General features: G+C 47.2%; 1 protein-coding gene across 1 annotated transcript in view; it reads left to right on the top strand.

Moving 5' to 3' along the window:
• LOC119962280 (collagen alpha-1(XVIII) chain-like) overlaps nucleotides 1–20,226 on the top strand; it is a 126,211-nt gene that overhangs the window by 83,217 nt on the left and 22,768 nt on the right. Inside the window, exons 24-32 of the mRNA XM_038790268.1 lie at nucleotides 2,613–2,666; nucleotides 6,045–6,119; nucleotides 6,223–6,297; nucleotides 9,423–9,471; nucleotides 11,778–11,867; nucleotides 13,362–13,405; nucleotides 14,470–14,586; nucleotides 18,501–18,642; nucleotides 19,380–19,408. Coding sequence (XP_038646196.1) covers nucleotides 2,613–2,666; nucleotides 6,045–6,119; nucleotides 6,223–6,297; nucleotides 9,423–9,471; nucleotides 11,778–11,867; nucleotides 13,362–13,405; nucleotides 14,470–14,586; nucleotides 18,501–18,642; nucleotides 19,380–19,408 — 675 coding nt within the window. The remainder of the gene's footprint in view (nucleotides 1–2,612; nucleotides 2,667–6,044; nucleotides 6,120–6,222; nucleotides 6,298–9,422; nucleotides 9,472–11,777; nucleotides 11,868–13,361; nucleotides 13,406–14,469; nucleotides 14,587–18,500; nucleotides 18,643–19,379; nucleotides 19,409–20,226) is intronic.

Raw genomic sequence — 20,226 nt, 5'->3', positions numbered from 1 at the left:
ACGTGGTCAGTTCCTGCCCCACTTGACCCGGAGTTGCAACGCCGGTGAAATTAAATTCTTTATTAGTGCCCGTGGCTTTGGTTGGGTTAAGTTGACCACAATCACAGGTTGTAAATTTAAACACAAGTGCCTTTTATTATTAACAGTAATTATAATTAAATAGGCACAAAATTACAACTGGCTATCCATTATCTGATTCCCAACACCATTCCCCCCACCTGACTTTTTAACTCTTCCCTCCTCCATATACACACACACAAACAACACAGGAAAAAGGGTGGTTGAGAGGTAAAGAAAATATTAACAAAATAAAATGATAAGGATTTTTAAAAAAAAATTTAGTGTCCAATTTTTTTTTCCAATTAAGAGGCAATTTAGCGTGGCCAATCCACCTGACCAGCTGTGGGTTGTGAGGGTGAGACCCATGCATATACAGGGAGAATGTGCAAACTCCACACAGACAATGACCCAGGGCTGGGATCGAACGTGGAACCTTGGCACAGTGAGGCAGCAGTGCTAACCACTGCACCACTGTGCCGCCCTAATAAGGATCTTTAATTCCGATGGTTATCTTTCAGTTAGTTTCTTTCTCAAGGTTAGGCCTTCAGTTGGGTACTTTAGTTTCCTTCAGCTTGTAATGATCTTCGCTGCAGACTCACAGAGACAGGCAACCGGCAGCAGAGAGATGGAGAAAACACAGCTCCTCTTCCTTCGAGGGTCTAGAGGCTTCTGGCTTGTTCTCTCCGGGGGAAAAACCCACCTGGGAGGAACCATTCAGTGACTTCATGCATTCACTGAATGCATGAATGAGAGCATTCATGCTGCTCATGGTCGCCAGCACAGCAGGTACACCATTAATATCCTTAAGGAGACTCTCTGGCTGAACAGTCAAACCCAATTCACACCCAGCAGTACTTCAGGCAGAACACTGTCCCTGGCCAACCCATTGGTTGCCAGTTAATTGTAACAAATTCCTCCAAAATTAGTTCCTAAGGTTCACTTGGCGCCAACGAGTCTAGTTCTCCTCTCCAAAATACAAAACCTAGGAGCACACTGTCCTGGCAAGCACCCTTCTGCTTAAAGGCACATTCTGAAATTGTGTCCACAGATCAAAAATAATAGAATAAAATAAATGGGAACAGGAAATAACCAGGAAGGACTCTTACAAGTACATCAAGGGGAAATATCCGCTCCACGTTTACCCTGTCAATCCCCTTTAGATCTCCTCTCATTCCTCTAAACTCCAGCAAGCTTAGACCTAAACTCTTTCTTCATAAGACAATCCTTCATCCCTGTTCTCTACTCCACTCCTAGTGCCAGTTTTATGCCCTTGATTCATCTCCTTTTCTGAAACAGCTGCCTCCTTGCTGAGCTGAGTATCCAATATAGCTCTTTGTGTGTGTGTGTGCTTGTGAATAGTCCCACTCAAAGGAGGAAACGAGTATTGACGTAAACCATAAGGAGGCCATTCAGCCCCTCAAGACCATCAAGCCATTCCAATGGATCGTGACTGATCTGTAATTAACTCCATTTATTGGTGGAGAGAGAATCAAATTAACATTTCGTGACTGGATGACTCTTCGTCAAGCGTCATTCAGAATGAAAACGTCAGTTCCCATCTCTCTCCACAGATGCTGTCAGACCTGCTGGGATTTTCCAGCATTTTCTGTTTTTGTTTCATATTCCAACATTCGCAGTAATTTGCTTTTATCCATTTATTGGTGCCTTTATTCTTTATCCCCTGATATTCCCTCTCTCCCCTTTACCCAACAAAAATCTGTCTAGCTCAGTCTTGAAAATGGAATTGATCCCCAACATCCTCCGACTTGGGGAGGGGGAGGGTGGAGACAGAGTTCCAGATTCCACCATCTTTTGCGTTTTGCTGATGTCACAGAATCCCTAGAGTCAGGAAGGAGGTCATTCGGCCTCTTAAGTCTGCACCGGCCTTCCATAAGATTACTCTACCTAGGCCCGTAACCCCACTTAACTGTTGGACACTAAAGGGCAAGTTAGCATGACCAGTCCACCTAACTTGCACACCTTTGGACTATGGGATCAAATTAAAATGTCATTCCCAAGGCTGACAATGCACTCCAGCCCCTGTGGTGCCCACCAATCACGGAAAGCCTTGTACGTGCCGGTAATCACCACGTGCTCCCTCTCCAGGGACACCCAGGCGCAAACGTAGTACAGAATACAGACAGCCAGTCTAATCTAACAATCCCTGCTATTGCCTACCACCTGGACATGTTAATGGCCACTTTGGGCCAAGTCCAAGATCAGAGCCACGAGGAGGCCTTCTAATCTGCCCCACACCCAAACCTCCCAGCACTGAATGACTAAAGATCAGGAGGGTGGGGCACAGCCCCTTCTTACCTCCGTGCTATAACATTTCCCTGATTAAAATCATGCTGCTCATGGTCGCCAGCACAGCAGGCACACCATTGCAACATTAATATCCTTGAGGAGACTCTCTGGCTGAACAGTCAGACCCAATTCACACCCAGCAATGTTTCAAACCAAGCCCAGTAGTGTCTGCGGTTGCTACAAGCTGACTTCTGGAACTGTGATTTTTTTTTTTACATTCACTGTCTCTGCTTTTCTTTTCACAGGGCAACTCGGGGTACCCTGGTCGTAAAGGTGAAATCGGGTTGCCAGGACGACCGGTGAGGATTGTTATTATTCCACATCTTCTGTTTATTGCTTTTTTAAAATTTGCGGGGGGGGGGGGGGAGGGGCAGCTCGGTGGCGCAGTGGTTAGCACTGCTGCCTCACGTGTCGAGGACCCAGGTTCGATCTTGTCCCCGGGTCATTGACCGTGTGGAGTTTGCACGTTCTCCCCGTGTTTGCATGGGTCTCACCCCACGACCCAAAGATGTGCAGGCTATGTGGATTGGCCACGCTAAACTGCTCTTTATTTAAAATTTAGTATATTTTTTCATTTTCATTAAAGGCATTTTCACATATATTCAAAGCAATACGAAGCAACATCAACACACAGCACAGAGCTTTTGTTTCTTAAAAGTTCTTTCGCGATTAAAATCAGGGATTTAAAAAGTCCGATTTTTGGACTACAAACAGGCTATGGAAAGTACTTAAGCCCAGCGTAATTGACCCAATGCTTGACATTGGAACAGGAGGAGGCTATTCAGCCCCTCAACCCTGTCCAGCCATTCAATTAGATCATCGCTGATCTGTAACTTAACTCCAGCCACTCGCCTTTTTTAAATGTTCAAATGAAAGGGCAATCAATTAATATTAAAATTATATTAATATTAAAATTCTCAGAAGGCCAGCCGGAATCTGAGAGAAGAACAGACAAGTTCTGACAGAGGGTCCATCTCTGAGACACTGGGGAAGTTTTGCTGAGATGACAAGTCTCTGCCAGTGGTTGTGGAGCTATGAGAGACCTGAGCTGCCTCATCCCGGGTAGGCCCGCCAATCGTACGTACCAGTCAGTCAGTTGGAATCAGAACCCTGTGTGTGGGTGGGTGGGGGGGGGGGGGGGGGGGGGGGGGGTGTCCTTGGACCAATAAGAGTCCTGCGGTTCATTTGCTCATCAGCATCACTGGCTAGGTGGTGGCTGCTTCTGGAATGACACCCACCAAAGTTGCGTGGCGACCCAGGCCAGCAGTAATTAATGGCGAGGGGTATTTGAGGTTGTGGGACATGGGGGGTGGGGGGGGTTGTGGGGGGGTGGGGGGTGGGGTGGGGGGGGGTGGGGGGTGGGGTGGGGGGGGGGTGGGGGGGTGGGGTGGGGGGGGGGTGGTGGTGGGGGGGGGGGGTTCACAACACGTGTCCCCCCCCACCCAAACATCCAGATACTGGGTCCCTCGCTAAAGCATTGAGTGCCTTTGAACAAGAGAGACCACAAGAAACCCGCACAGGATTGCATGTCATGTTCCCTGCATGGTTCGCCCAGCATCCACTACTGAGTTAATATAAGTAATGGTGAGCAGAGGCCCTTAAGTGGGTGTTAATTGCCCCCTGATGGCCTCAGTTGGCGGTGGGGTGGGAAGGCCAGCCACAGTGCTTCCCATCACTGACGTAGGGCGCGATTCTCCGCAAATGCGGAGAGCCATAAAGGCTGCCGTGAAACTGGCCGTGTTTCACGGCAGCCTCCGTGCCGCCTCCCGGGACCCGATTCTCCCCCCCGGGCGGGGCTAGCAGCGCGGCCCCGTGAAGCACGGCATCGCGGGCTTAGCGACCGTCGCTAAGCCCGCGCAGTAAGCGTCACAGAGGCTGACGCGCACGATGACGTCATCCGCGCATGCGCGGGTTGGACGGCTCCAACCCGCGCATGCGCAGATGACGTCATCACGCAGATGTGTCAAACCCGCGCATGCGCGGGCCGTCATGCCCCTCAGCCGCCCCGCGGACTGATCCTGCGGGGCGGCGGAGGAACAAATAGTGCGCGGGTATCGGACCGCTGCCCGCGATCGGTGCCCACCGATCGCGGGCCCATGCCACCCTTGGCACGGCCATGGTGCGGCCGTGCCAATCCGGTGCCATGGTTGTCCGGGACGGCACTTTGCGGCCGTTTTCACGAATGGTGAGAGCAGGTGTGTTTGCGTTCGTGAAAACGGCCGTAAAGGCATGGGAACTCGGCCCATCGCCAGGGGAGAATCGCTGTTCGCCGTTAAAAAACGGCGAGCAGCGATTCGTGTCGTTGGGCGGCCGTGGGGGGGGGGGGGGGGAGAGAGAATAGCGGGAGGTCGGGAAAATGTCGGGAAGGCCCTCCCGCTATTCTTCGACCCGTCGTGGACAGCGGAGAATCGCGCCCTAGTTTCTTTGGGAGGGAAGGAAGGTGGGAGGGTAATGAGCTGTCATCTTCCTGCCTGAGTAAATGCCCTGCCCGCCTCTGGCACAGTAGTAAGCACTGCTGCCTCCCAGGGACCCGGGTTCAATTCCAGCCTTGGGTGACTGTGTGGAGTTTGCACATTCTCCCCGTGTTTGCACACACCTCCGGGTTTTCCAGTTTCCTCCCACAGTCCAAATCTGTGAAGGTTTGATAGGGTTTTTGGGGATAAGGCGGGGGAGAGGACCTATGTAGGGTGCTCTTTTGGAGGGTCTGTGCAAACCTGATGGGCCAAATGGCCTCCTTCTGCATTGTAGGAATTCTATGGATTCAAGCTTCCCATCAGAAGAGCATGAAATACTACTCATTAACTCTGTCTTTCTCTCTCAGCAGTTAATCTCTTGAACCAATCCCTTTCTTTCTGGTTCTTGCTACATTGCAGGAACCCAAATGTGAGGAGCGAATTGTTGGGCCTTTAGTGGAGTCTTACAGATCTCCAGCTGCAAAAAGCTTGCCGATAGAATGTTCTTAAACAAAACAGAAAATGCCGGGAATACGCAGCAGGGTCAGAGAGAATCTGTCGAGGGAGAAACAAGAGTCAACATTTCCAGCCGGAGATCTTTCAACCGAGTTGGGAAAAGTCAGATATAATAGGTTTTTAGGCAAATTATATGGGGGAGGGTGGAACTAAAGGGGAGGCCGGTAATCGGTAGAAGACAGGCGAGATTAAATGACAAAAGATTTGATGGTGCGAGGCCAAAAGGGAATAGGAACTGGATGAGTAAAGAAACAGGAAGATGTGTTGAGAGGAGGTGTGTAGAGTGGAATGAAAAACAGCTGCCATTCAAAAACAAAAAGCAGAGAATCTCCAGGGTAAAACTAAAAGATGCAAAGAACAGGGAACAGAATGGGGCAGGAATCACACTTGGAAGGTGTTGGACTCGCTGTTCAGTCTGGAACGTTGTAAATTCCTAATCAAAAGGCGAGGCGTCGTCCCTCAACCTTCGATGAGCTTCAATGGAACACTGCAGCAGGTCGAGGGCAGAGATATCCGTGTGAGAGCAAGGTGGAGAATTAAAATGGCTGGCAGCTGGGGACCATACTCTTGGACTGACCGTTCTTGTTCTGTTTCAAGAGTACTTCTTTTCCTCTCGGACTTTTATGATCTCGGCCTGCTGGCAAGGATTAGCGACTGTGCGCCCTTTTCAGCCCACCCAATGTCTAACCCCCTTCCTCTCACTTGCAGGGTCGACCTGGAATAAATGGAGTGAAAGGTGAAAAAGGAGAGGCAGGAGATTTAAGTAGTAGTTTTGGGTTCCGGGTGAGTGTTGGCTTCGCTGAAGCCATACCTGTTTTATTTGGTAAAAACACTGTTTAGGCTTCACATATGATGTGCTTCATCTTTTTCTCCTCCTGTTTATTAGAATATTCCGGGGCCACCTGGCCCTCCAGGACCCCCTGGACCACCTGGTATAGCAGTGCCTGCCTTTAATGATAATGTAAGTGTGCAAAGTGTGAGACAAAGGGGGAAAAATGAAATGTAGAGCGAGAGTCGCTGATTTACTGAATACATTTAAGAAGGAAATAGATACATTTCCAGACTCTAAAGGTGTTTTACAACAACAACAAAATAAACAATGTACATGAAATTATGGGGACAGCGTGGTGTTGAGAGAAAGGAGCAGTTATGATCATGTTGAATGGTGGAGCAGGCTCATAGGGCCGAAGTCTACTCCTGCTTCGATGATCCTATTGTTCCAGGATTGGTTCCAGTGTATCTTCCTTATCGCCCTTCCTCAAAAATACTGCTACTGTCTGGTGCCGCCGGGTGGTGCAGTAGTTAGCACTGCTGCCTCACAGCGCTGAGGACCAGGGTTCGATCCCGGCCCCGGGTCACTGTCGGTGTGGAGTTTACACATAATCCCCGTGTCTGCGTGGGTCTCACCCCCACAAACCCAAAGATGTGCAGGGTAGGTGGATTGACCACAATAAATTGCCCCTTAATTGGAAAACAAATGGATAGTGCAATTTTTTATTTTTTTTTTATTATGCATTTTATTCAAAACTTATTCAAACAGTTACAAAACACAAATAATCGGGGGAACATGCTCCTCAACTCACAGTTTTGCAGTCTGTACAGATTTTTCCCCATTTTCACCCACGTCCCTCCCCCACCCCCGTGATAAACAAATTGGGTAATTTAATTTTTTTAAAATAAAGTAATACTGCTACTCCCCATCCCAGTTGACAAGAACCCCCTCCCCTCCCCCACCCAACTTTCCAGTTCTCCATACTGTGCCAAACCCACCAGGTGCTAAGGTCAATTGTGTCTAAGATGGCTGTCGGGAAGCAGAGAGCACGTCACTGTAGGAATATCACCCAACCCATTTTTAGTCGATCCCAAGCCATTCGGTGAAGTATGGAAGCAGACACTTTTGTAGGTTTATTTACTAAACACAGCATTGCAAATGTTTGCTTCCTACCTATTACCCCCGTGTCCCAGAATGCTCTCTTTATAAATACTCTGGATACCTAATTAAGCAACATCCTTCAACCGTGTATCTTAACAACATTATTAACACCCTGTCAACATCACAAATTGCAAACATGAGAAAGGGTTTTGATGGAGTAAGTAGAAGTTGTTTCAACCGGTAGGAAGATCAACAACCAGAGGTCGCAATATTAACATAATTGGCAACAGACTCTTAGACAAGATGTGAAGAGATCAATTTTTTTAACGCAGTGAGTTATGATCTGGAATGTATTGCCTGAAAGAGCGATGGAAGCGGATTCAATGGGAACTTTCAAAAGCGAGCTGGATATATACTTGAAAAAGAGAAATGTACTGGGCTCTAGGGCAGAAGAGGAGGCCTGGGATAAATTTAGAAAGCTCTTACAATGCACAGGCACGCAAAATGGTCCTACTGAGCTATATGATGCTGTGAAGCAGGAGAGGGTGTTGCCTCCCAGGTGTTTTGAAAGAGGCAGAAGATTAAAAACTGGGGACAGGATTTTCCGTCTGTTCCCGCCAATGGGGTTTTCCGGTACCGTTGATGCGACCCCAAAGCAGCAGAGAGTACGAACAATGGGAAACCTCATTGACAGCGGCGGGACCAGAAGATCCCATCACCAACCAATGGTGGGCCGCTTCCACCGCCACAAAACACACCGTAGGGTGGGTGGGGGCAAGTCCCACCCTGGACTTCATCACAACGCACAATTTAGTGCACATGGCAGGTCTGTCTTTATTTTGAGAAAATTATGGGCGATTAAATTGAATTAAGATTGATTTTCTTCAGTCACGTTGTTTTCATGCCTCAACTTTGTTTCATTTGTGTAGCACCGATATCCCAAAGCGCTTTGCAGCCAATAAAAAGAAGAGAACAATTTGCATTTATATAGCGCCTTTCACTGCCACCTCAAAGCACTTTACAGTCAAGTACTTAGTATAATCACTGTTGTAACGCAGGTAACATGACAGCCAGTTGTTCACAGCAAGCTCCCACAAATAGCAATGCAATAACAATCAGGTAATCTTTTTCTTGAGGGATAAATATTGACCAGGACTCTGGGAGAACCACCCACTCTTTGGGTAGTGTCAGTGAAGGGAATCTTTTACATTCCCTGACAGGGCAGATAGGGCCTCAGCTTAACATCCCATCTGAAAGACAGCACCTCCGGGAGTGGCGGCCTGTATTTTGTGCTCAAGTCTCTTGGGCACGGCATGTACCCGCACCCTTTTGACCGGGAGAGGTAATATAAAATGAGGAGTAAAATTCTTAAAGGGGTGCAGGAGCATAGGGATAAAAGCAAATTACTGTGGATGCTGGAATCTGAAACCAAAAGTCAAAATGCTGGAAATTCTCAGTAGGTCCGGCAGCATCTGTAAGGAGAGAAAAAAGCTAACGTTTCAAGTCCAGATGATCCTTTTCAGGACAGATGGAGAGAGCAGTTGATAAAGCAGATAGTATTCTGGGCTTTACTAATAGGGGCATAGAGTACAAGCGCATACAAGACACTCGTTAGACCTCAGCTGGAATATTGTGCTACGTTCTGGATGTGAATGCATTGCGGAAGAGATTTACAAGAGTGGTTCCAGGGATGAGAAACTTCAGTTCTGAGGATAGATTGGAGAGGTTGGGACTGTTCTCCTTGGACAGAAGAAGGCCAAGAGGAGATTTGATAGAGATGTGCAAAATCATGAAGGGGCTGGACAGAGTAGATGGGGAGAAACCATTCCCCTTCGTAAAATAATCGAGAAGGAGAGGACAGCGATTTAATGTGATTTGCAAAATAAGCAAATGTGATGTGAGAAAATACTTTCTCACACAGCGAGTGGTTCGGGTTTGGAATGCACTGCCTGGATGTGTGGTGGAGACAGATTCATTAAGTAATTCAAGAGGGCATTAGATGATTATTTGAAAAGAAACAATGTGCAGGAGTACGGGGAAAAGGCAGGAGAATGGCACCATGTGATGATGCTCTTTCGCAGAGTACGAATGGCTTCCTTCCGCCCCAAGACAATTCCATGATTCTGTGACCCAGGCTCACAGTCAGAAATCGAGAACGGAGATTTTAGCCTTGTTGCGGACCTTGACGCACATTTTTCCCGCCTTTTCTTCAGGTGTTCGGGAGCGCAGTCGCTGGCTACCCTGGAGTTCTTGGATCACCAGGTAGGCTTTCGGAGATACTTGTTTTGCCTTTTTCCTTATCCAGTAACTGCTACAGTTTATCCCTTGTAAGGCTTTGTACCACCCGGATGCTTAATTCTGCCGGGAATGCAGGGGAAACCTTGACCTTATGTGAGTGTAAAGGTGAAGTACCTGGGCTTTTATCTGGCTGGAGTGATACAAAGCCCAACTTGAAATGAAATGGCCCATTCCTGTATTTTAAGATGGCTACCAAGGCAGATGTTATGGGTCCGGACCGGAATCCCAATTTGGTTAAGGTCCCAGATTAGAATGCAACTATTTGCATTTGGTAAAACTGTGAGGAAATGTTTCTGCACCACAGGAGTGATAATACTGACCAGTAGACAGCTTTCATATTAAAATAAACTTTAATTTGAACACAGAATTACCACATTAACAACGAAGAAATAGCATTACAGTTAACAGGTACAACATCTTAACTTGCGCCCTGTGCCTTGATTTGTTTGGCCCGGCTCAAACTGTTACAATATTACCTTAGCTCTCTATCTGAAAACAGGTCAAATGGTTTTTAGTATCTATTAGCAAAACACTTCCCCTGATCACTGATTACCTCACTTTTAATCACACCTTTAGCAGACATACTGTCTGTATGCATTCCATCCTAGGTTTTAATAATACTACTGCAAAAATATAAAGTATTTTTTTATATTTCTTATATTCACCACACAGGACATCTTTGGCATTTACCCTGTTTGTTTAATAGCAAGAGTCTTCAATCCAAGATTCTGCTTCCAATCTGTTCAAGTGCTTCTAAACAAGTGCGAATAAAATCCAGAAGGGGAAATATAATAAATCTCGGGAATTCACTAAAGTTCCATTAAAAGGTCTACAAGACCGGTTCAGACCAGTGCCAGTCATTTCCCAAGTTTTATTGTTTTTTTCCTGCTGGGAAAATAGATTGCGCTTGTTTTAGCTCATTGTGTTCTTAATTTAGACCTTTACTCTTCCTGCTAATCCTGTATTGAGCTCAAAATATCAATTATGGATCCTAACTTTTATTCCAGGAATGCAGAAGACCATTTTGATCCAACTGTCTGACTCCAGAGCTATCTTCAGCTACCCAAGCTCTGCTATGTGTTATGACCTTGCTGGAGACCATTAACTTTAAAAAAAGAAATTCAAAGTCTCAGTTGTTAACTGAACAAAAGTACACCACAGGTTTTCACTGTTTAAATAAAAACATTCACTGCACCAAAATTAAGCAAAACAAGTTCTACTAATTCAGCTACATATCTATATTTCATAAACCCTTAGATTTTAAACCAGAAAATATAATTGACCACTTCCCATTCTGTTTGCAATCCCATCCTATATTTCCCAACCACCACCAAGCCCTTTTTATGCTCTTGAAGGTTCTTTCACTTCTCCTGCTATCAAATCAAGGTGTGCCACAGCTCTCAGGAAGCCACTTTAATTAACCACATTATTCCTGCTGTCTTCTGAGGTATGAGATTTATTGGGGTTCTTCCACTAGCATTCAACCAGGAAACCCTCCAGTTTGCTTTAAGACCTCACAATTGTGGATACCCCAACTCGAGTACAGGCTTCACAGCCTCCTTGCTTAGTGTTCTACAGCTCCTAGCAGAGCTTTCTCTTTCTTTCTCTCTGTTGCCCACATGCTCTGGCTCCAGAAGTAAAAGTGCTTGCATCTGGGCAAAACACACAGATAAACCTATTTTGTTAGATAGCTTATCTCCTTAGCTATGTGGCATACCTGGAATGTTCCCAACAAAAATGTAAATTAATTAAATTTTAACCTAGCCCTTTGATCTGAAAAGTATATGCTTTCAGATCTCCTGTTGTTTATTCTTTACTTTCAAACCTTTCTTTGATTATGTGTGTGAATATTTGAAGCCCCTCACAAAGACAACTGTAGACATCTCAAATAGCTCAAGTGTTTTCACATTTCCGCTTCACTTGTGTAAACATGGACCATCCTTTGAATAGTAATTATCTTAAGATTTCTTAGCAATTTCTGAAACCCAGCTTTATTCCATGTGTTATGGTTTACACCCCAACCTAAAAACTATCCTAAAACCCAATAAAAATTTTAATTTGGATTTCTTATACTGCACGAATCACATTTCACATTGATTGACTTCAGATTATTCTAAATGGAACTGGAATATGCCTCTATGCGTTAATAAAAATAATCGCTTATTGTCGCAAGTAGGCTTCAGTGAAGTTAAGGTAATGTCCCTGAATTTTGCAACATAGTCTTATAATCCCACCACGATGAATATTTTTCCTCCTGTTGCTTCATGTAGGTCCTAAAGGAGACCGTGGTAGCCCAGGATATGCAGGTCATCCAGGAGAGAAAGGAGAAGTAGGTAGCCCTGGACCTCCTGGCGCACCAGGTAAGTAGTATACGGGGTTGGAGGAGGGGGGGAGGGAAGAGAGGGAAGAGAAGTGGAAGAGGAAGGAGTGGGATTTGGGGTGGGGGGGGTGGGGAGGGGGGGGGGGGGGGGTGATGTCCAGAGGTGGCAGCAGAGACTCAATACACAGTTTCAAAAATAAGCTATTGAGTTGTAAACTGAAACCTCCGATTTCATTTTGGGGAAAATGTTGTTCAAAGACAAATCAACTCTGGTCTGGAGGCCGGAGAGGGAACCTTCAGGTTTTAGATTTTGTAGCATGCGAGAAACTCTCTGTTCAACTAGATCTCGACTGTGATCTTATACTGGGTCCTTCTCCTCCATGTGTCTAGCTTTCCAGGCATAGAAACCTGGCAGGCATCTATCGAATATGCCCAACACCACTCAGTTCAAGGGCAATTGGGGATGGGCAATAAATGCTGCCCAGCAACCCGTGAATAAATTTTTAAAACACCACAATGGCTGTCACGTCACAACTGGATAATTCCCCCTCAGTTTCCTACCCCAGCGGCCATCAATCTCCTGGGAGAAAAACCCAGGGTCATTATGGGACAAACACATAACCTGCCAAATTGCCCCTCTGACCCACCTCTGATAATCAAGCCTAGTCCAGATCTCACCGATAAAATGTGGCCTGCAACAGATCATCTGTACAACCTCTATTGTAGTCAAGCCTTTTTTAAATATCCATTTATGGAATGTGAGCAGCACTGGCTAGGTCAGCATTTGCTGCCCATCACTAATCGCCCCTTGAGAAGGTGAAGGTGAGCCGTCTTCTTGAAGCGCTGCAGTCCATATGGTCTACATATACCTGCAGTGCTGTTAGGGAGGGAATTCCAGTATTTTGACCCAGTGACAGTGAAGGGACAGCGATATGTTTCCAAGTCAGGATGGTGAGTGACTTGGAGGGGAACTTCCCGGTTGTGTGGTTCCCGTGTATGTGCTGCCTTTGTCCTTCTCGATGGCAGTGGTCATAGTTTGGAAGGTGCTGTCGAAGGAGCCTAGGTGAGTTAGACCATAAGACATAGGAGCAGAATTAGGCCACTTGGCCCATCTAGTCTTCTCTGCCATTCAATCATGGCTAATATTTTTCTCATCCCCATTCTCCTGCCTTCTCCACATAACCCCTGATCCTCTTATTAATCAAGAAGTTCCTGCAGTGCATCTTGTAGATGGTACACACGGCTGCTACTGTGTGTCAGTGGTGGCGGAAGTGAATGTTGGAGGTGATAGCAGAAGATTTAAGAACAGAGAAGAAGTACTGAGAACAGTTTCTCAGCCCTGTGCGTACAGTGGTCCTTGTGTAGAGATATTGAAGCTTCAGTTTGATGGGATATGCCTTTGGCACAGAGCAGTGAAGTTGTGACAATGCTTTGTGAATGCCTCGGTCCATTATTCATGCTTTTTCCAGAAGATACTGTGGGTTGGGATTTGGACCTTAACCAGCACTGATGTCTCTTTGCTCTTCTGTTCCAGGAACCATCCCATACGATTTGTATGACTTCACCTCCTCAGTCAGAGTAAGTGTGCCAACCTCCTTAGCTCGCTGTCTTGGTCATGAGATTGCCCTTGGGTGATGGGAACCCCTGGCACCCTACCCTTGACCAAGTCTCTCTCCTTATGAAGAGTTCCTGTGTGTTAGAATTTAGAACCTCTGGCAATTTCTCTCCATTCCCTAAGTATATTGGGATAGGGCTTTTACAAAGTCACCAACTCTAATTATTTCCGAATGGAGTTATTGGAGTTGCTAACCCTCCTGGGGTTCATCCCATTGGCCAACAGAGAGCCCGCATACTTTCCCATTAGCCGGCGAAGACAGTGTGCAACTTGGATAACCATGCTGATTGCCGACAGAATTAAGGAATGGGGTGGTTGATGGCAGGTGGTCATACAAACAAAGAACAAACAAAAGTACAGCACAGGAACAGGCCCTTCGGCCCTCCAAGCCTGCGCCGACCATGCTGCCCGTCTAAACTAAAATCTTCTACACTTCCGGGGTCCGTATCCCTATATTCCCATCCTCTTCATGTATTTGTCAAGATGCCCCTTAAACGTCACTATCATCCCTGCTTCCACCACCACCACCTCCGGAAGCGAGTTCCAGGCACCCACTGCCCTCTGTGTAAACACTACCCTCTGTGAACCCTCATGTGACATAACTACCCAAAATTCGGCCGACCAGTGGTGGCAACCCGAAGCGCTACCCGCTCAGCATTGCCACCATCAGGAATGGAGCAGAAGTGGGCAGCACGGTGGCGCAGTGGGTTAGCCCTGCAGCCTTACGACGCCGAGGTCCCAGGTTCGATCCCGGCTCTGGGTCACTGTCCGTGTGGAGTTTGCACATTCTCCCCGTGTTCGCGTGGGTTTTGCCCCCACAACCCAAAGATCTGCAGGGTAGGTGGATCGGCCATGCTAAATTGCCCCTTAATTGGAAAAAATGTAATTGGAAAAAATGAATTGGGTACTCTAAAAATTAAAAAAAGGGGGGGTAAAAAAGGAATGGAGCGGTACTGCTCCCTGTAAAGGATGGGGCTTTTGGATTTTTATTCTTTACATTTTCTGCTTTTTTCTCCCTTCCTGACAGAGAGAGAAAGGCGATCCGGGTGACGTGGGGCAGAAAGGCGAGAAGGGGGCATCAGGAGATGGCTATGGTTCAGGTATAGCAGGGCCATCTGGGCCCCCCGGCCGACCAGGACTTCAGGTAAGAATCTCTTGAGGTCACAAACGAGTGCCAGGAAAAAAAGAGGACTTTCTTTTATCCGAACTTCCAGAATGTTCCCTAATTTCCAGGTTTCGGATTGGCAGAATTTCATCCCAGATATTTGCCCCTTTCCTCACAGTTCATCCTGGCATTGATGGGGCAAGTAGGTAACATAGTGATAATGTTACTGGACTAGTTATCCAGGCCCAAGACAAGGGCGGGTTCAAATTTCCACCACAGCAGCTGGTGAAACTTAAAGTCAATTAATAAAGTCTGGAATTGGGAGTTAGTCTCAGTCATGATGATCATGAAGTTATTATAAATTATCATAAAAACCCATCTGGTTCACTAATGTCCTTTCGGGAAGGAAATCTGCCGCCCTTACCTGGTCTGGGCCCACATGTGACTCCAGACCCACAGCAATGTGGTTGACTCTGAAATGCCGAGTGAGACACTCAGTTCAAGGGCAATTAGGGATGAGAAAAAAATGCTGGCCCACATTCCAAGAAATACTTTTTGCCACTCTTTAACCGTGCCATCTGATGGTGGGTTTTTGTCACGGAGTTGGGAGGTGCTGCTGTAGTGGGAGCCAGTGCCTTCAGGAAAGAAGGCAAGACATAACCTCTGGGAAATACCAAGAGGGAAAAAACAATCTGCATTTATATAGTGCCATTCACAATATCTGGAAGCCCGAACGTGCCTTGAAGCCAATGAAGTGTAGTTACTGTTGGATTCCTGGGATGTAGGAGTTGTCTTATGAGGAAAGGTTAAGTAGGTTGGATCTGTGCTCATTGGAGTTTAGAAAAATGAAACATTTAAACATGCCAGATTTTACAAGTGGCCAATTTTAATCAGAAAATTTCAAACTGATCGGTAACGATGTTAACAGACAGAACCGAGGCAGTTTCTGAGGAGGGGGCTTGACGGGGAGGACATTGAGGACATAGTTTATAAATAAGGGGTCACTTATTGAACTTAGAGATGAGAAGAGCATTTTTCTCTCAGTGCATCGTGAACCTTTGGAACTCTCTTCCCCAGAGAGCAGTGGAGGGAGGAGTGTCAATGAATATTTTTAAGGTCGAGGTAGATCCTTGACTAACAAGCGTGTCAAAGGTTATAGAATCCCTAGCATGCAAAAGGAGGCCATTTGGCCGAATGGATCTGTCAGCCCTCCGAAAGAGCACCTTACTTAGGCTCACTCCCCTGCCCTACCCCTGTAACCCAGTAACCCCACCTAACCATTGGACACTAAGGAGCAATTTAGCATGGCCAATTCATCTAATGGCACATCTTTGGACTGCGGGAGGAAACCGGAGCACCCGGAGGAAACCCACACAGACACTGGGAGAACGTACATACTCCACACAGTCACCCAAGGTCGAAATTGAACCCAGGTCGCTGGCGCTGTGAGGCAACAGTGCTAATCACTGTGCCACCGTGCCATATTCATTTATTCTGGCCCTTGTTGCCTTCCTGGGAAATGGGTTCATAGAATTATCGTAGAATTTACTTGTGTTTAAAACCCATTAAGAGGAGCAAACTGAAGTTTTGAAATATTTAACGATGACAAATGTGATTCAGCATCCAAATTTGGTAAAATTATGCAGTCTTATAGACACAACTTGGGTACTTCAACTTCAGGAAGTTTCACTTTATTATAAATTCAAACCTATTCTGTAACTGAAAAGTAGTCATCTTTATCCTCTTTGGCATCAGCTGATTGAGGATTTCCTCCAGTCTTGAAAAGCTTTCTTGCATTGAATTTCTGTGCATCTTCTATTAAACATGATTTGATCTCAGCGATGTCACACGAAATGCTGGTTTCGATTTTGTGGACTTTGGACCAATTCTTCTTCTTGCTTTTTTTTAAAGCAGTTGGTGAACATATTTGTCAATATTAGCATTATCTGGGGGTGGCACAGTGGTGCAGTGGTTAGCATTGCTGCCTCATGGCGCCAAGGACCCACGTTCGATCCCGGCCCCGGGTCACTGTCCGTGTGAAATTTGCACATTTCCCCCACAACCCAAAGATATACAGGGTATGTGGATTGACCTCATTAAATTGTCCCTTAATTGGAAAATAATAATTGGATACTCTAAATTTAAAAAATATATATTAGCACTATCAGGGGGTCCCACCATTCGAGGACTGATATGATTCCACTGTGGTGTTTTTGGCAAAAGGAAGAAGGTTATAGGGGGTTGGCAGAGTGTGAAGTTAAGGCCGCAGTCAGATCCTCCATAATCTTATTAAATGGTGGAGCAGGCTCAAGGGGCTGAATGGACTACTCCATTTGGGGCGACATGGTGGCACGGTGCCAGGAACCCAGGTTCGATTCTGACCTTAAGTGACTCTCTGTGTGGAGTTTGCACATTCTCCCCGTGTCTGTGTGGGCTTCCACCGGGTGCTCCAGTTTCCCTCCACAGTCCAAAAATGTGTAGGTTAGGGGGATTGACCATGCTAAAATTGCCCCTTAGTGTCCAACGGTTAGGTGGGGTTACAGGGATAGGGCAGGGGAGTGGACGTAGGTTAGGGTGCTCTTTCATAGGGTTGGTGCAGGCTTGATGGGCCAAATGGTTGTCTTCTGTACCGTAGGGATTCTATAACACTCCTGCTCTTAATTTGCTTGTTACTCTGTGAACCTCTTTAAACATAAAAGATTCTGAGGAGGTTTGACAGGAAAGATGCTGAGGGGATATTTCCCCACTTGGCGGAATCTAGAACAAGGGATGCTTGTCCATGCCAAAATAAGGGGTCTCCCATTTAATATGGAGATGCGGTGGAATTTCTTCTCTCAGAAGGGCGTTAGTCTCTGATATTCTCTTCTACAGAGAGCAGTGAGGGCCAAGTCATTGAAGAAGTTCAAGGCTGAGTTAGACAGATTTTTGATTATCAAGGGTTATGCGGGAGTGGAGGGACAAACAGAAAAGTGATGTTAAGGCCGCAATCAGATCGGCCATGATCTAAGAAGCAGTTCAGAAAGTGTTTACTTTCCTGGGATGAATGGCTTATCTTAAGGTTGGGCCTATACTCATTGAAGTTTAGAAGAATAAGAGATGACCTTATATCCTGAGGGGAATTGATAGAGTGGGTACCAGGAGGATGTTTCCTCTTGTGGGAGACACTACAAATAGGGTACACATTTCAAGAATAAGAGGGCTCCCATTTGAGACCGAGATGAAGAGGAATTCTTCTCTCCGAAGGCGTTAGTCTTTGAAATTCTCTTCCCCAGAGATCAGTGGAGGCTGGGCCATAAAAAAAACATTCAAGACTGAGTTAGGTAGATTCATGACAGGCAAGGGGAGTCATGGGTTATGGGGGGCAGGCCCACAACCAATTCGGCCATGATCTTATCGAATGACAGAGCAGACTCAAATGACCCACTCCTGCTCCTAAATCCTATGTTCCTATTGAACAGCAGATCAGACTTGATGGGCTGAATGGTCTACTGCTCCATCTTTTCCAGTCAATTTGCACACAGCAAGCTCCCATATGCAGGAATACGATAAAGACCAGTTAATCTTATTTTGTGGTGTATATTGATGGATATGTATTAGCCAGGACAGCTGAGATAACACACTTGTTCTTCAAAATATTGCTCCTGAGTTGGACTCTTGGTTTGTTGCCTCATCCGGCAGTGCAACGCTCCCTCATTGTGTCAGTGTAGATTATGTACTTGAATCTCTGGCGTGGGACTTGAACCCAAACCTTTCTGACTCAGAGGCGAGAGTGCCATTCATTGAATCATGGGTGACATCTATGTACTTCTGTATAACCTCTCTATGTTTACCTGCACATGTTGTGGAGTATATGGCACAGATACTTTATGAAGTCAGACCCCGATTATGGGCAAACCTTTGTTCAGTAGCCCACTCCCCATTGTTGACTGATCATTATCATCTCACCTAACCAGGGCCCGAAAGGAGACAGTGTTGCTGGGCCCAGAGGATTACCAGGCAACCCAGGCCCCCCTGGTTACGGCTACTCTGGATCGCCAGGACTCCCAGGGCCTCCAGGCCCACCTGGACTGTCAGCTTCAGGACATCATAGAACAAGTTAGTACCTTTCCTGTCTTGTTTAACAGGCTTGTTTTGTGACGTGCCTTCGGTTTTAAAGAAATGGGGTGGGGAGCTTAAGAGAGTAAGCAGAAATGAAGCAGTTAGGCATTGTTTAGAACAGAGCGGGTTGGGGATGGAGGGGAAGAGGCTTGGGGCTAAGATGGAGAGAGTTTTGTTAGTGAGAGTTAGGGGTGGGATGGAGATGGTTGGGGTTGCAGGGGAGAGGTCTTGAGTTGGGGTGGAGAGAGTTTGGGGTTGGCATGGAGAGGGTTGGAGTTGGGGCTGAGAAGGGTGGGGCTGAGAGGGTTTGGGGTTGGGGCTGAGAGCATTGGGGAGGGGAGAGTTGGGGCTGGGACTTTAGATGGCTCGGGTGGAGAGGGGTTGGGGTGGAGAGGGATGGGGTCGGGAGGGAGAGGGTTTGGGGATCGGGGGAGAGGGTTTTGGGGTCAGGGGGAGAGGGTTTGGGGGTCCGGAGAGGGTTTTGGGGTCAGGGGGAGAGGGTTTTGGGGTCAGTGGGAGAGGGTTTGGGGGTCCGGAGCGAGGGTTTTGGGGTTGCGACGGGGAGGGTTTTGGGGTGAAAGAGGAGACTGTTGTGGAAGGGAGGGATCAATTGGGGAGAATATTGTGGAGTAGGTTTACGTTGTGAATCTCGTTTCCACTCCGTGAATCAAGTTTGTGCTGTCAGCTCCTTTGAAAGTGACTAATTCTGATTGGAGCTGACTCTCACTCCCCAGTGACATTTCCGCTCATCAATAATGGCTCTGTAGGTGAGACTTTTTACAATGCAAAACTCAACTCTGGCCTGAGTAGTTGGGGGAAGAAAAATTCCTAAACTTGTCACCTGTTGCTGCTGATAACTGGAGATCAGATCACAACATCAGCTGCAAATGGACTTACAAATTAGTTAAGGAAGATTCCCAAATTAGTTAAACCAGTGAACTGGGTGATGAGCAAATGTTTGGTCAAATCTATCAGAGTGCTAGTCATTTACTGTAATGTGGAATTAAACAGCTCTCTCCCTCTCCCACTTTCACTCCCTCTCTCTCTGCCTCTCTCTCCCCCCCCCCCTCCCCCCTCTCTCTCCCCCCCTTGCTCTCCCCCTCCTCCCCCCTCTCTCTCCCCTTCTCTCTCCCCCTTGCTCTCCCCCTCGCTCTCCCCTCCTCCCCCCTCTCTCTCCCCCTCTCTCTCCCCCCTCTCCCTCCCCCTCTCCCTCCCCTCTCTCTTCCCCCCTCTCTCTCCCCCCTCTCTCTCCCCCCTCTCTCTCTCCCCTCTCCCTCCCCCCTCTCCCTCCCCTCTCTCTCCCCTTCTCTCTCCCCACTCCCTCTCCCCCTCGCCTCCCCTCTCCTCCCCCTCTCCCTCCCCCTCTCCCTCCCCCTCTCCCTCCCCATCTCTCTCCCCCCTCTCTCTCCCCCCTCTCTCCCCCCTCTCTCTCCCCCTCTCTCTCCCCCCTCTCTCTCCCCCTCTCTCTTCCCCCCTCTCTCTTCCCCCCTCTCTCTCCCCCTCTCTCTCCCCTCGCTCTCCCCCTCTCGCTCTCCCCCTCTCGCTCTCCCCTCTCTCTCCCCCTCGCTCTCCCCTCCTCTC

Source organism: Scyliorhinus canicula, chromosome 2 (assembly GCF_902713615.1).
Source record: "Scyliorhinus canicula chromosome 2, sScyCan1.1, whole genome shotgun sequence".
Lineage (NCBI taxonomy): Eukaryota > Metazoa > Chordata > Chondrichthyes > Carcharhiniformes > Scyliorhinidae > Scyliorhinus > Scyliorhinus canicula.
The sequence above is the reverse complement of the archived record's forward strand: the minus strand, read 5'-3'. Positions and strand labels throughout refer to the sequence as shown.